General features: G+C 38.1%; 1 protein-coding gene and 1 pseudogene across 1 annotated transcript in view; both read right to left on the reverse strand.

Annotated features, from left to right (window-relative positions):
- Positions 1 to 2,808: 2,808 nt before the first annotated feature.
- Positions 2,809 to 16,384, reverse strand: part of Arsb (arylsulfatase B) — a 172,357-nt gene continuing 158,781 nt past the window's right edge. The window contains exons 7-8 of the mRNA XM_077796079.1: positions 5,661 to 5,783; positions 2,809 to 4,520 (exon numbers count right to left, since the gene is read on the reverse strand). Of these exons, the coding sequence (XP_077652205.1) occupies positions 4,255 to 4,520; positions 5,661 to 5,783 (389 nt within the window). The 3' untranslated portion in view covers positions 2,809 to 4,254. The remainder of the gene's footprint in view (positions 4,521 to 5,660; positions 5,784 to 16,384) is intronic.
- On the reverse strand, positions 15,650 to 15,771 carry LOC113185989 (U2 spliceosomal RNA; annotated as a pseudogene).

Here is a 16,384-nt window from a genome sequence, read left to right on the forward strand (position 1 = left end):
AAACCTGAACAGTGAAGGCTCAACTTAGGAAATCTAAATCCATGCATTTAGGCTTTGCAAATACAAGACCTAAACTTGTGTTTACCAATGGATTCTCAAAAAAGTTTCTTCAAATAATGAATTTCCCTGAAGCACTGAAAATGTTTATTTACAAACAGTTGTGTTTATATGCCCATTTTGGTTGTCAAAACAAAAAGATAAATATTGTAGCATTCATTTTGCTCGAAGGGCAGGTGTTTTTACTTTTTGTCTTTGTTTAAAAGTAATTTTAAATTTCATATGTGATATAAACTGTAGAGTAAGTAACAAGAATATGTCTCAACAAATTTCGACATAAGCATATACCCATGTAGAGATCAACCAGGGTAAGATGTTCTGAACCTCAAAAGGTTATTGGCCCCTCCTCTGCCAATCTCCCCTCCCACAAAGGAAACAAATATGCTGACTTCCATCACCATTGATTAGTTTTTGTCTTACCTGGAAGTCCAATCTATATCAGAAATTAAAGTTCAGCTACTTGCCGTAACATCGGCTGCAGCCCTTCAGCCCAGCTACTTTTTCTTCTGCTGCTCTCTTCTCTCCCAATTCAGAATTTCTTGATGCACTCCCCTCACCATGTGTTTGCTTTTCCATTGAGATAAGATATGCAAAGATAACATAGAATTTGCCACTGCAACCAATTTAGTGGCATTGACCATGTTCACCATGTGGTACAAACATCACCCTTATTTCCAAAATTTTCTATCACCCCATGAAGAACGGAAGGAAACTCCCTATTCTCCCCTTCCCTAGACCCTGGTAACCTCTAATCTAGTTTGTTTCTACGAATTTGCCTATTTCATAATAGTGCAGTCGTACAATACTGGCCATTTGTCTGGCTTCTTTGATGCAGCATGATGTTTTCAAGATTAATTTATATTGTAAAGTGTATTAGAATTCCATTCTTTCTTATTTTTGTTTTTGTAGCACTGGTGATTGAACCCAGAGGTGTGCTACCACTGACCAGCATCCCCCAACCCTTTCTATTTATTTATTTATTTATTTTGAGACAGAGTCTCAGTAAGTTGTAGTCTGGCCTCAAACTTTGGATCCTCCTGCCTCAGCCTCCTGAGCTCAGTTCCTTTTTACAACTGAAAAGTGTTCCACTATTTATACATCCCATTTTCCTGTTGATGGACACTTGTTAGTTTTCCAATGTGCCTTGTCAAAAGACCTAAAATAATTCTTCCTTTTTTATTTTCTTAATTTAAATAATTTTATGTTTGGATAAAGACTGGATACTGAAAAAATGGAAGAGATGAAAACAAAGTAATCCTCCTATAATTAAGATTGAATAGGGGATGGAGATTTAGCTCAGTCGTAAAGCACTTGTACAACATCAGCAAGGTCCTGAGTCCAATCTCCAATACTGGGGGAAAAAAAAAAGGACTGATCTTTACAAACATCACCTCTGGTTATTTTTAATCCTCTCAACTCAGTACACTGACTGGTATATAGCAAACACTCAAAAAATCAAAACCAAAAAATTAGTATTTTTAAATTATATGTTAGTCCTGTTTTCTGTCACTGAAACAAATACATGAGACAAATCAACTTATAAAGAGGAAACATTTATTTTGTCTCACTGTTTTAGAGTTTTCAGTTCATGGTTGCTGGCCCACTGTTTTGGGTCTTGTGTCAAGGCCGCACCTCATGAAGTGTGCCAGACGCCCCTACCTCACAGAGGCCAGGATGCAAAAGAGAGGAAGTCATGGGACCAGTGTTCCAGAATTCTTCTCCAGGTGTGCCTCCTATAATCTAACTTTCTTGCACCAGGCTCTACCTACTAAGGGTCCTACCACATCCCAACAGCAAGGGCTATCTATATACGACTGTGGAGACCAGGTCATAAAACGCATTCTAGTCCCCTGCTTGCTCTCTCTCTCTCTCCACATCTCCATATTCCCTGCTCTGCTAGAAATAATCTGCCCATCTGAGGACCTTTAAGCAGCCTATGGTGATGCCCATGTATCAAGGGACTGAGGCCTGAAGCCAAGACCTTGGTGAGTCATCTCAGAAGTAAAGCCTTCAATTCCACCCAAGCGTTCAGATGACCACAGCCCTGCTCAACTGCTTGACTACTGAGTCAAAAAGACCAGGAGTCACAACCACCCTGCTTATCTACTCCCAAATTTCTGATACTCATCTTATGTATGAAATAATAAAAGTGTTTTATTTTAAGGTGCTAAATTTGGGTTGTTACACAGCTGTTTGGATATATCTGTCCTTGGTGATCATAAGGGCAATGGTCAGGGTGAAACTCTCCGTTAGTGCTTTGTTTTTGCTCCACCTCTTCTTTGACCTACCTCCAACACCTTACTTTATAGTGTATAATCTTAGGGCAAAATCTGACACATTTTTTTTTCACTGTGATAATTTTCATGTATTTATTTATGTAACAGATTTATTGAGGTATAATTCATAAACTATAAAATTGGCAAGCTTAAAAAATCGTGATAACATCAAATTTGCCATTTTCACTATGTTGAAGTATACAATTCAGTGGCATGGAGGGGGTTCATGATGTTGTGCAGCCGTCATTACTACCCCAATACAGAACTTTTTCATCATCCCAATAGGAGCCCCATATCCACAGCTGTCATATTTTTTAAATGATTATTTTTTATTTTATCCCTCAAATCTGGAAGACTCGTATAGTAACAAAGAAAAACAAGCTCACAAATGAATAAAATCTGCTTTAAAGGCAAGCAAATTTGGAAAGAAGTAACATTAATACACTAATAATAACATGAACCTTTTAATCTCCTTGTATAGAATCAGAAAATCTAATGAGACTTTGTTTTATCCTGAATAAAACAAAATCTCAAATGATAGATTTTTAAAAGTACTCCTTAAAATTCTTTAAATTCTTTGACTATAGAACATCCTCAGTATACACAGAAAACAAGGAACTAGAACTGGCTACAGCTTTTGAGGGTACAATAGGGAGAACAAACAAGCGTCAAATAGTGATGACATCCAATCTTAGAATACTAATGGCTACCTGCAGCCCTGGGACTGGAAGGATGCAGGAGTAACATTCAGGCTCAGTTAGTTATTACTATCTGCCACAGGATTTGGGGTGATTGGGGACATTTTGGCCAGGTGTTTGCCAACCCAGGTGTTGGGTAAAGATAATAAATGTCATTAGTTCTAGCACCATATCCTTCCAATAGTCTTACTTTGATATATTATAGAGTAAGATAGTATTACAAGTCTCTCCTCAGGAATAGCAGTGCAACTTGTTATATGTCAGGAGTTAAAGCCACAATATTGATGATGACCTCCATGCAACTCAAGGAGAAACCTTAGCAGACAGATGCCATGGACCCAAGCATCTCCCACCTGGCCCTCTCCTGGGTCCCCCTTGGGCATGATCCCAGAGCAACCTGGCCACCTTCTCTGAGCAGGGCTCTGGCTTTAGTATTATAGGCAAAAGGAAGGCAAGGCTCAGCATTGTTCCAAAACTCAGGAGTGCTCAGAGTGGAGTGGTAAAGTGGCCTTCCACAGGACACTGAAGTCAAAAGGAATGGCAGGTAAAGAGTCACAGTTGGAGGTGACAGGAAGTCTCGACAGAATGAGCAATGGCTGGGGGAAAAATAGTATTAAAAATTTTTCTTTATTGTAAAAACCAAAACCAAAGTGTTGGTATTTTGCTGTGTTGACCTTAGTGAAGTGGGCCTTATGCTGGTGATGAGATGAGTAATTGAGGGGTGAGCCGAGGAGGGTCATTCTCATGGAAGGCCTGAGCAAGATCTCTCACAGACAGACAGAACTCCCGGCCAAAAGAACCATTAACAATTTGTCTGCTCCCTTCATTCGTTATAAGAAATGTGAGTCACTCCAATAAAACTGGTTATTGGCAGAGGGAAATCTACTGTCTGACTTGCTAGGCAACAAGAGCCAGCTGCTCCAGCTTCTAGGACTCAATGAGAACTTCCCATGTCAAGTCCCCAGCTGTCCCGGAGCTTAGCAAGAGTGGATGAACCCAGCCACCCCTGCTTGCAGACACCAGCTCCAGCCCATGGCAGGAGCATTCCAGATTTTATCAGCTTCTTAAATGCACTAGGGTTGATACTGGACTCCGTGGTATGGTTTAGAGCACTAGAAGGGCCAGGTGAACCTGGAGTGGGAGGACAAGTGGGACAAGAGGCTGCATGATTCAAGAACTGAGGTCCAGTTTGCAACAGAAATGCATTCCAACCTCCCGACATCCTACATCCAGGGGCCCCAGGCGCCAGTGCCCTTGGGATCGCAGCGGGGGTCTTCTGCTGGGAAATGTACAGGCACTGAGTGCTTCTGGTAGAAATGAAGGCGGGAAAGGAGCTTCTTGACCACGTGGGGATGTTCTTTGGACAGGTCATGTCTTTCTTCCGGGTCCCGATCAATATCAAAGAGCCAGAGGGTCTTGCTTGGTGGGTCCGATGAGGGTATTTCAGAGACGTTGTGTTGAGATGGTGGGGGGATCCACGCACCACAGCCTGGCAAAGAAACAAAATCATTTACTGGGGAAGCACTGTAGGCAACTGCTAATCTTGGGGAAACTCGGGGGACAAGGCCGTACTGGCTTGTGGGTGTGGATATCTGAAAAAGATGTGGCGCTTGGTGCTATCTCCAGATTCGTTTCAGAATCTGATTCTGGTGCTTTAGTGAGACATGTCTTGCTGCTTTTTGACCAAAGACATCTAGAAATGTGTGCACATTTGTGAGGGGAAATTTTTAATTGTCACATGATTGGGGGGTGACAGCGCTCTTGGTGTCTACTGGACATGGGCCAGTGATGCTAGAATGTCCTACACTCCACAGGACAGTTCCAAATGATCTGTCTAGCTGCAAATACCAAGAACACCCCCCCCCATTATAAGCACTGTTTAACTGCATCACAGCCTTAGCCATCTTACTACCATTTACAAAATGTCCCTGTAAAATAGGTTGGAGAATACGATCAGGGAAACCGAAACTGCCTCCTTCCCCAGCTACACCATTGGTTGAGGGCTAGCTCTCAGAGATTCTCTGCTAGCTAGATGTAAAGCCACACATACCTGAAATCCATATTTTCCATGAAGCCTTTGAATGGAATTTCTTCCTTTCACTCCTGCTATAGTTAATTCTCAATTGCAGGGCGGGGGAGGGAACAATCTCAACCATTCCTCCTCATTAGCTCCTGATTTAGCAGCCCCAGAGATAAGTTTTGCAAAATGCAGGAGTTACTTGGATACATTTTCCTTGATGTTGTGGTGGGGAAGCTGACTTGGTCCATGGTAGCATGGAAGCCATGTAATTAGGAACAGTCTTTAGAGTGGGACAAGAAAACCTTGACTAAATCCTTGTCTTCTTATGGCACATATCAGGAGGACCATAGAAGATCTGAATAATGAGTTAATGTTTCAGGTATCTCAGCAAAGTGAGAGGAGTGGCGGGTCCTAGGAGCTTTGAGGAGCCAAGTAGGAGGAGATGGGAAGTGGCTAGAATGAGAGCGATAAAGTCCTCCCTTCCCAGAGAAATGGCCAAGGGAATACAATCCCAAGATTCAGTGAGACTGGTGATATGATCCAACCCAGAGGACATAGCCCTGTCCTGTTCACTGCAGGAGGGGACCTGGGCTAAGCTAAGCATCCTACCTGGGAAGCCTGTGAGCAGTTTCCAATTTCCTAGTCTAATGGCAGCATGGACAGATGTGTTAAAGGCTGAATACTTGGGAAGAGAAGGATCATCCTTTGCCGGAGCCATGCTGCTTCCAGGACCTGAGAAGAAACAGTTTGGAAGAGTTAGATTGCTGTTATTGGAACATGTCATTATAAATCAGCATTTTATATCCTTCTTGCTGAACAGTAGCTTTTATTCACCAGTGGAGTGCAAATGTGTGTACCACCACAGAAATGAATCTTTTATTAAATATAAACAGAAAGCTATAGTTACATTAAATGTCAGTCATAAACCACCACAAATATAAAGGAAATCCCAAAGAGATTAGAATACTAATTCATCCTTAAAATCGCTACGTTCTGCCAATGTGCAGCTGGCCATTGCAGAACAGTGTTGTGTTACAGCACAGGGAGTTGCTTTTTTGAATTTTGGTGTTTTTTTTTTCCCTCTTAAATGTACAAATTAAATGCATTTTTGGTAGATACTTATATCTATGTAGATAGTGTAATAAATTCTAAAATGCATATGTTAATGCAGTCTATCTCAAGGTGGGAGAATTTAAGCACACCACGAAAATAACATATATATTTATTTTAAAGCAACACTTATGCAATCTAAAAGTAAGTGAGCAATGCTCAATTAACTATTCAGACAGAATAACTATGGGTATAAGAATAAATTTGGTATACAAATTATTGGTTGATATCACGCAATACATTAATTTATCATTTTGAGGTCTTGTAGTAATTAATTGTTATGCTTCTGAGGGGAAGCAATGACTAATATCTACTCCCTCTTGAGTTTGGAACCAATTAAGAGGCAGAGGCAAGACAGATGGGGCTAAAAATAATGCTTTTTTTTACTGATAAAGTCAATTGGAGAGAACATAGCCTCAGATCCATGCCAGAGAAACCTTGTTAATAACTGACCCTTGACTTAGAAAGACCTAGTCACCACCATTAATCTTTTCTTTCTTTCTTTTTTATGGGGGGGTGTGGGTATCAGGGATTGAACTCGGGGGCTCTCAACTATAGAGCCACATCCCCTGCCCTATTTTGTATTTTATTTAGAGACAAGCTCTCACTGAGTTGCTTAGCGCCACACTTTTACTGAGGTTGGCTTTGAACTTGAAATCCTCTTGCCTCAGCCTCCAAAGCAGCTGCAATTACAGGTGTACACCATCATGCCTGGCTAGCACCATTGATCTTGCTGGACAACCACTCGAATCCCTAGGAATACACAGAGCAGAGAAGAAAGCTTATATATATCTAGGAGATGCAGTAGCTCTGATGTTAGACACACAAAAGGGTCTAGGTTGAGCATGCTCAGTTCCTTCTTTGGCTAACTCCCTCTTTCACCTGCCCTTGGGGAAAAGGGTATAAGGAGCTGTGGGAGTTCAACTCTAGTTAAAGACCCTGGTGGATCTATGAAGGTAAGGGATGGAGGTTCCTTCACTTTATTCCTATGTGAGCATGTTTAAAAGCCTCAACTCAGAACCTAGCTGCATAATATTTAGTCTGTTTTCAGTTGACATTCCTCTGTTAACTTTTCAAATATGGTCACAGCAATTGTCTTGGGAGCACTTGGGAAGGTTGCTGAATTACCAGCCCAATAACTAATTGCCACAGTGTGTGTGGTGTGTCTATAAAAGTGCAGACTACACATGGTGGTGAAACTAGTCATCTATCTTCCTTTTATAAAATATTTTGAGAAGCTGGGTGCACTGTATGAGCACCTGTAGTCCTAGCACTGTGGGAGGCTGAGGCAGGAAGACCGCCTGAGCCCAGGGGTTCAAGATGAGCCTGGACAACCAAGTGAAATTTAAAAAATTAAAAAAAAAAAGGCTTTGAGAGTGCCCCTGTTCACCCCAAAGCAGGATTTTGTTGCTCCCCAGGGTTTTAATGCAAGTTTGATGCAGGAAGGAAAGCTAGCAGTGGAAGAGGCAGAAGACCCGTTCTTTGTCAGCCTTTGAAATTGACCCCGTGGACACATACAGAGACTGATCCAGTAAACCACTGGTGGTTTCAGAGCTTCGTTCTTAAGTCATTGCACAGCAATAAATCTGTAGCACCAAAGAGGAAAATGTTTTTTGACTTCTTGCTTCTCTGCTTGTGGATATTTTGGCTCCAACACAAACAGATGCTTCTGGTGGTGGAAGTGTGTGAGGCTGTCTATCACAGGAAGTGGGTTCTCGGGACACAGACTGTGGTACAACTGGGAGCCCTCACGTCTTATTCCTCACACATTTGAATGAAAGCCACGTTCTGATATCCAAGAATGTTAAATAAAACAAGCATGCTTTGTGAACATAAACAACAAAAAAGGGAAACAGCTATCTCAATCATACTTATATTTTTATACATTTTTTTTTCTCTTAACACCAACAGGAACATAAAACACCCAAACAATAAATAAGGCTAAGACTAAACAATGAAAGACACTATTATCTCAATTTTGTGTTTTTCATCTTGAGAAATGAAACAAAGAGAAAATGATAAAGAATAATATAACCCAGGAGGAACAGATACCTCCTGGGTTATATTATTACATAATATAATATAGTTGGCATTCCTCTGTTAACTTTTCAAATATGGTCACAAAAATGGTTATACCATTTTTGCTATATTTACTTACTTTATTTTTTAAAAATTTTAAACTAATTTAATCTGGGAGGGATACTGGGGATCAAAGTGAGGGCCCCTAGGCAAGCACTCTACCACTGAATTACATCCCTAGTCCTGCTTTTTAATTTTTTTAATTAAAAAACTGGGCAACACATATGAAGTTGAGACTCCTTTGACCCCCTCCTCAATCCCAGTCCCTCACCCTCACTCCTCCACAGGCTGCTGCTGTCCTGACTCCAGTGTCTCCTCAGTCACTGTAAAATGTAGTAGCAAGACTGTGTGCTGAGGAATAGTATACAGTACTGTTTCAGAGTTTAAAAATGTACATGTGTTGTATCATACATATTCTACAACATTCTCATTCACTGTACATACATATATTTCTCTTAAGCACATACATATATTCCTCTTAACTTCAATACTTCACTATATAAACATAGCACATTTTTCTATTACCCTATTGATGAGCATTCAGGTTTTTTTAAAAAAAATATTTTTAATTGTAGTTGGATACAATATCGTTATTTTATTTATTTACTGAATGTGCTGCTGAGAATTGAACCCAGAGCCTCACACATGCTAGGCAAGTGCTCTACCACTGAGCCACAACCCTAGCTCTCAGGTTTGTTTTAACTATTATAATTATTTATTATTATTGGCTATCCTGCAGTGAATACTTGTCCATATCTCCTTGTGCACAGGTGCTGAAGTTTCTCTAGGGTCTGTGTCTAGAACTAAAACCGTCCAGTTACAAGGTACATACGTTCCCAACTTTACAATGTATACAAGTCAGCTCTCCTATTAGCAATTTCCCATTTGTCCACATCCTATATCTGATATTTTCAGACTTAAAAACTGTTGTCTATCTAAAAATTTCATCTTTTATTTTTGTTTAATAAATGAAATTATTTTTTTTCTGTGTCATCCTACAGGTTGCTAGAAAACAATATTTTTTTTTATAACACCCATAGAGAAAGTACACAAATAACAGGCATGCAGCTTGATGAACAGGAAACTGTCCCCTGTAAACGTCAGCCACTCAAGGCACAGTGCTTTGTTGGGACTTCAAGGCCCTGCCAGCAGCCTTGGTACTCCCTCCTCTTCCCAAGGTAACTGCTGTCCTGATTTTAACTAGGAGAGGCATTCTGCCTGCTTTTGAACTTAACATGACTGGAACCTTACAATATGTTACTCTGATTTCTGGCTGCTTTTGGATCCACATAATGTCAGTGAGTTCATCTACATTGCTGGGATCCAGCTATTTCCAGTACCTCATCATTTTAATTGCTATATATTATTCCACTATATGAGAATTCTACTCTCCTCAGTTCTCCACTGACCAAATACCATTTATTGCAAAGACTGTTCTTTCCCCAGTCAACTACAGTGGCATCTTTGTCAAAAACAATATTTCGACATGGAGTGATGAACATGGAATGTCTTTAGAGCCCCACTGTCCAGTAGAACTTTCCATGATGATGGAAATGTTCTGAACTCAGGCTGCCTGTATTTCAGGCACTGGCCCCGTGTGGCCATGAGCATATGTAATGTGGCTGCTGCGACCAAGGAACTCAACACTTGATTTGAGTTAATGTTAGTTAATTTTAGTTGTCACATGTGATGAGTGGTTTCTGCACCGGACGGCACAGTTCTGGAGTCTCCATCCCGAACAGCTGGGCTGTTGTCTGTCCTTGTGCTAATACCACAGTCTTATTTACTGTTGAATGACAGCAAGTTTTTCCAGCTGTTGGCATATGTCCCCCAAGTCTGTTGTTCATCAAGATTTGATTTCATCATTTTTGGCCTTTAATACTTTCAATGTAAATTTTAGGATCAGCCTGTCAAGTTTCACAAACTGCCTGCTGGGATATTGATCAGAATGGTCCTGACTCTAGGGATCAATTGTGGGGGTGGGTATTTCAAACTTTGAGTTTTACAATTAATGAAACCAGTGAAGCCTGACATTTACGTGGCATTTAAAAACTTTTCTCTTAATTATGTTTTATGATTTTTTTTGTCTGGAGTCACACTTTGGTTAGGTTTATTCATAATAGGTTGATATCATTTGATACTGCTATTCTAAATGTTTGCTGTTTAAAATTGGCTTTTAAAAATCTTATTTACAGTGACTTTGCTAAATTTATTTCTTAATTATAGATCATAGATTTTTTGGATTTTCTAATCCCAAATTTTATAGATTCTTTGGATTTTCTATGCATGCTATCACATCACATGAAAATACTTCCTATAGGAGAGAATTAAATTACAGCAGATGGGATAGAGAGAGAAGATGGGAGGGGAGGGGAGGGGGGATAGTAGAGGATAGGAAAGGTAGCAGAATACAACAGTCACTAATATGGCATTATGTAAAAATGTGGATGTGTAACCGATGTGATTCTGCAATCTGTATACGGGGTAAAAATGGGAGTTCATAATATGTCAAGAGCTATGTAATGTTTTGAACAACCAATAAAAAAAAGAAAATACTTCCTATAGATTAACTTCCCATCTTTTATTCTTTTTTCTTACCTTATGATACTGGAAAAAAATCTCTAGCACAATTCTGAATGAAAGTAGTGATAGTAGGACTTTATGACTCATTTCTGATTTCAGAGGAAAGTTTTTAATATTTTACTAGTAAGTATAATCTCAATATAAAATTTTTGTAGATATATTTTATGAGATTAAAGGTGATCTTTTCTATTTCCATTTGTAATTTTTTCCCTAAATTATATAAATGGGTGTTAAGGTTTAGCATATGCCTTTTCTACATGAGAATATATTCTTTTATACTTTAACGTAATTAATTATATTGACTGAGTTTTAAATGTCAAACCATCACTGCATTTCTAGAATAAATCCCTTTTAGCCATGATATTTATTCCTTTTATATGTTGCTTTATCCACATTTTGTAAAGAAATTTTGCATCTATGCTCAAGGCAAAAATTGGCCTATGATTTCCTTTTTTGCAATGTTCCTTATCTTGTTTTTGATTCTGCCTGCTCTCACTTATATGTAATAAATAAAAAGTTGATCTTAAAGAAGTAGAGAACAGAATAGTGGTGACCAGAGCCTGGGAAGGGTGTGAAGAGTGGGTAGAGAGAGGATGGTAAATGGGTGTAGGGGTGCAGTTGGATAGAAGGGAAAACTTTTAATGTTCCATAGCACACTAGGATAACTATGGTTGGCGACAACTGGTTGGCTATTTTGAAATAGCTAGTAAACAGGATATTTCTCCCCATAGTACAGGAGATTGAACCCAGGGCCTCACACATGCTAGACAAGCACTCTACCACTGAGATACTCCCCAGCCCTAGAGAAATTCTGAATGTTCCCAGCACAAAGAAAATATATGTTTGATGTGATTGATGTCACACTGTGTACAAGTACTGTTTTGATTATTTTTTAAAAATTACATGGGTCTTACAATGGTACAGAATAGAAGACACAGAGACAAGCCCACATAAATACAGTTATCTCCTACTAGACAAAGGTGCCAAAAACATACAGCAGAGAAAAGATAGCCTCTTCAACAAATGGTACTAGGAAACTGGAAATCCATATGCAGCAAAATGAAACTAAACCCCTATCCCTCACCTTGCACAAAACTCAACTCAAAGTGGATCAAGGACTTAGGAATTTGACCAGAGACTTTGTGCCTAATAGAAGAAAACATAGACCCAAATCTTTATCATGTTGGATTGGTCCCGACTTCCTTAATAAGACTCCTAAAGTGCAAGAAATAAAATCAAGAATAAATAAATGGGATGGATTCAAACTAAAAAGCTTCTTCTCAGCAAAGAAACAATCAATAACTTAAAGAAAGAGCCTACATTTTGGGAGCAAATTTTTGCTACACACAAGTCAGAGCACTAATCTCCAGGATATATAAAGAACTTAAAAAACTTAACACCAAAAACAAACAAACAAAGAACCCAATTTAATAAATGGGCTAAGGAGATGAACAGACACTTCTCAGAAGAAGAAATACAAGTGATTAACAAATACATGAAAAAATGTTCAACATCTCTAGTAATTAGAGAAATGCAAATCAAAACTAATCTAAGATTTCATCTCTCTCCAGTCAGAATGACAGTTATACAGGCAACAGTAAGTGTTGGCGAGGATGTGGGGGAAAAGGCACACTCATACATTGCTGGTGGGACTGTAAATTGGTACAACCAATCTGGAAAGCAGTATGGAGATTCCTTAGAAAATTTGGAATAGAATCACCATTTGATCCAGTTATCCCACTCTGCAGTTTATACTATAAAGACTTAAAAACAGCATACTACAGTAATGCAGCCACATCAATGTTTATAGCAGCACAATTCACAACTACTAAACTGTGAAAGCAACTCAGATGCCCTTCAATAGATGAATGGATAAAGAAATTGTGGTAAGAATACACAATGGAATATTACTCAGCATAAAAGAGAATAAAATTATGGCATTTGCAGATAAATTGATGGAGTTGAAGAGTATCTTTATTATTTCTATTTTCTTTGGGCTTGATTTGCTCTTTTCTGTAATTCTTGAATAATTGATTTTTAGCATTTTAAAATTTCAATTCATACATTCAATACTATCAATTATTTTCTAGTTTCTTATCATGCAATTTTAAATATGTATTTTCATTAGTCCAGTTCAAAATACTTTCTAACTTCCATTGTGATTTCTTTTTTGATTCTGATTATTTGAAATAGTTATTTGAAAACATGAATATTTGAGAATTTTCCAGTTATTATTACTAATTTCTGATTCGATTTTACTACCATCAAAGGACATATCTATTCTTTTTTTTAATAAACATTTCATTTTAGGATCATTTTAGATTTGCAGTATTTGATTTAAATTCATTACAGTGTGTTGACACTTGCTTAATGGTCTACTACATGGTCAATCTTTGATGTTCCAGTCTCATTTAAAACACACACACACACACACACACACACACAAAGTTGTTGAGTGCAGTGATCCACAAATCACTTAAGTCAAGTGTGTTCACTTTGGTGTTCAAACCTTTTATAGCTTTATGGGCATTTTTGTTTGTTCTATCAGTCACGGAGAGTTTTGTTAAAAGTCACCACAATTGAGAATTTATTTATTCTGTTAGTTCTGTCTGTTTTTGCTTCACACATTTTGAGACTATGTTGTTAAGTTCTTATAAATTTAGAAGTGTGACTTCTGGTTGACTGCTGTTTTCATTATTTGGGGATAAAAAGCCCTTTTAATAATGTTTTCACTCTTTATATCTCTTTATATAGCTACCCCAGTTTCAGCTGTCATTTTTGTTGTTAGTACTTTTTTATCCATCCATTGATACCGTGTGAGATTCTTATGCAATGCAAAGAAGTCTAAGATAGGGTGAGGCAGACAGCATAAGGGTCCCCCAAGAAGTCCACACCCTAATTTTCTAGAACTTGTGAATATGTTACCTTACATGACAAAAGGTACATGATTAAGGGCAAGGACTCTGAGATGTGAAGATCATTCTAGATTATCTGGTGAGTCCAACCTAATCATATTGAGTCCACAGAAGCAAGGAGTATTGCTTCTGTGATGATAAGATTGAGGTTTAGCCGCAGGAGAAGGGTCAGAGACAAGGAACACTACTATCTTTGACAGTGGAAGAAGGAGGCCATGAGCTAAGTAATATGGACTATTGTTAGAAGCTGAGAAAAGGCAAGTCAACTGATTCTGTACTAGTTGCCCAGAAGGGGATGCTGCCCTACCACACCTTGATGTCAGCCCCGGGAGGCCTGTGTCAGACCTGTGGCCCATGGAACTATCAGATGACACTGGTGTCAATTTGAGCTATTAAGTTTGTGGTAATTTGTTATAACAGCAACAGAAAATGAATACACATGAGCTTTAGACAATTTACAAATTAAACAGGAAGCTAAGTATTACATATGAAGGGATAAGGTATTACATATGAGGCAGAATGTGACCGAGGCCTGATGGTAAATATCTTAAAAGATCACAGTAGGAAGAAGTTGATAATGGCTGAAGCACAGAGGAAAGACTGATGAAATGGGACTTCAGAAGATTTTAAAAAGAGCACCTGTGTGCCATCTGCCAACACACACCACTTTTAGTGTAATAAAATTGACAGTGTGTTCTAAGCCTGATTCACTTCTGCAACCCAAAGCCTTAGCCCAGTGCCTTGGCACATGGGTGGTGAACACACAGAAAAGCTTAATGAAGCAAGAAATGACTATAAAAATTGGATGCACAGATGGGAATTTTAGATTGAAGAATGGAAGACACAGTTCCAACAATTTAGTGCCTTTGAAGGACAAGTAATGTAGCTGTTGCAGGAGGCAAAGGTAAATAGTTGGATAGATGGGTGAAACAAACTCAAGAAAGTGCTAAATACTGGGCTGTAGGAATTACCACTTTTTCTTCTAATCAACAGGGAGACAAAAGAGGGATTTAATTTATTTAAAGATTGGATTATTTTCTCGAAGAGCTTTATTGAGACCTAGTTCACATAGGATACAATTCACCCATTTAGAGTGTAAAATCTAAATCTAACAGTCATTTGTATATCCACAAATACCATTATTCTTTTTTGATGTTATTGCAAATGTGACCCTTTTCATAACTTCATGTTTGCTTTGTTTTTACTGTTCTATAGAAATACAATGTGCTCTAGATATGTAAAAAGAATTGTAATGCATTCCACTGTTGTCGTGTATTTAAAATAATAATAATAAAATCAGTAAAAAAAAGAAATACAAGTGATTATTGTATATTGCTCTTATATTGTACAACCTTGCCAAACTTGTTAGTTTTAAAAGCTTTTCAGTTGACTCATTAGGTTTTTCTTTTTCTTCTCCAGTGCTGGGGATTGTATCCAAGGCATTGAACATTCTAGGCAAGCATTCAAACCTGAACCCTAGGTTTTTTAATATACAAGATCCTAATAGTTTTATGTCCCTGCTAATAACTGGGTGTCCTTTTTCCTTTTCCTTGCCTAAACTTCCTGGTTAGACTCTCCAGTATAATGCTGATACAAATGGCAAGAGCAGATATCCTTATCTCATTCCTGATCTCAGGAGGGAAGCATTCAGTCTTTCACAGATAAATGTGATATCAGCATAGGGTTTTTTTTCTTTTTTGTAGATGGGATTTATCAAGTTGAATAGGATTCCTTCTATTTCTAGTTTGAGTGCTTTTATCATGAAGTGGTGTTGAATTCTGTCTAAAGGCTTTTCTGCAACTATTGAGATTATTTTTGTTTTTGTCCTTTATTCTATTGATACGGTATATTATATGAACTGATTTTCAGATATTTTTTTTAAAATTTTATTTACTTATTATAATTTGTCATATAGGATTTTCATATCTTAAACCAATTTTACATTCCTTGGATAAATCTTATTTGGTCCTGACATATTAAACTGATAAGAACAGATACTACACTTGATCTTAGCCAAAAGGCCAAGAAGCGATTGGTCCTGACATATAATCCTTTTGATATATTGCTGGATTCCATATGTCAATATTTTGTTGAGAATATTGTATCTCTATGCATAAGAAATATTGAATTATTAAATTGGTGTTTTCATTATTAAATGGGTAGTGTATGAAATAGACAGTTGGGATGATAGAGAGGAGGGGTTGCTTTCTTAGCATGTGAACAAACAAAACTTCTGTGACGGAGTTGGACTAGATCTAAATTTAAGAAATATTTGTTGAATAAAAAAAAAGAAATATTTGTTGGTTAACAACTATGTGGTAATAAACCGTCTTGTGTCTTGTTCTGAAATTCTATGACAAGAAGTGATGAGCAAAGAGATCTAAGAGAAGTTTTGAAAGTGCAATGGAAGGTATTTCATGATAAAAAGGTTATGCAAGATAATTAAAATTCTAAGATTAGCTAGATGACTGGGAGAATATTGTTGATGTTGGTAGAATAGAGATGCTGGTGCAGGAAACAGTGCGGAAAATATGAGTCCAGCATTAGGCGTCCTGACTTGAGGAGTTGGATAAACTCAAGGTAGAAATATCCAGCACTGGACCCTGTCTCAGAGACTGAAGGCACACACTGGTTTGAATATCACCT

Source organism: Urocitellus parryii, chromosome 1 (genome assembly GCF_045843805.1).
Source record: "Urocitellus parryii isolate mUroPar1 chromosome 1, mUroPar1.hap1, whole genome shotgun sequence".
Taxonomy (NCBI): Eukaryota; Metazoa; Chordata; class Mammalia; order Rodentia; family Sciuridae; genus Urocitellus; species Urocitellus parryii.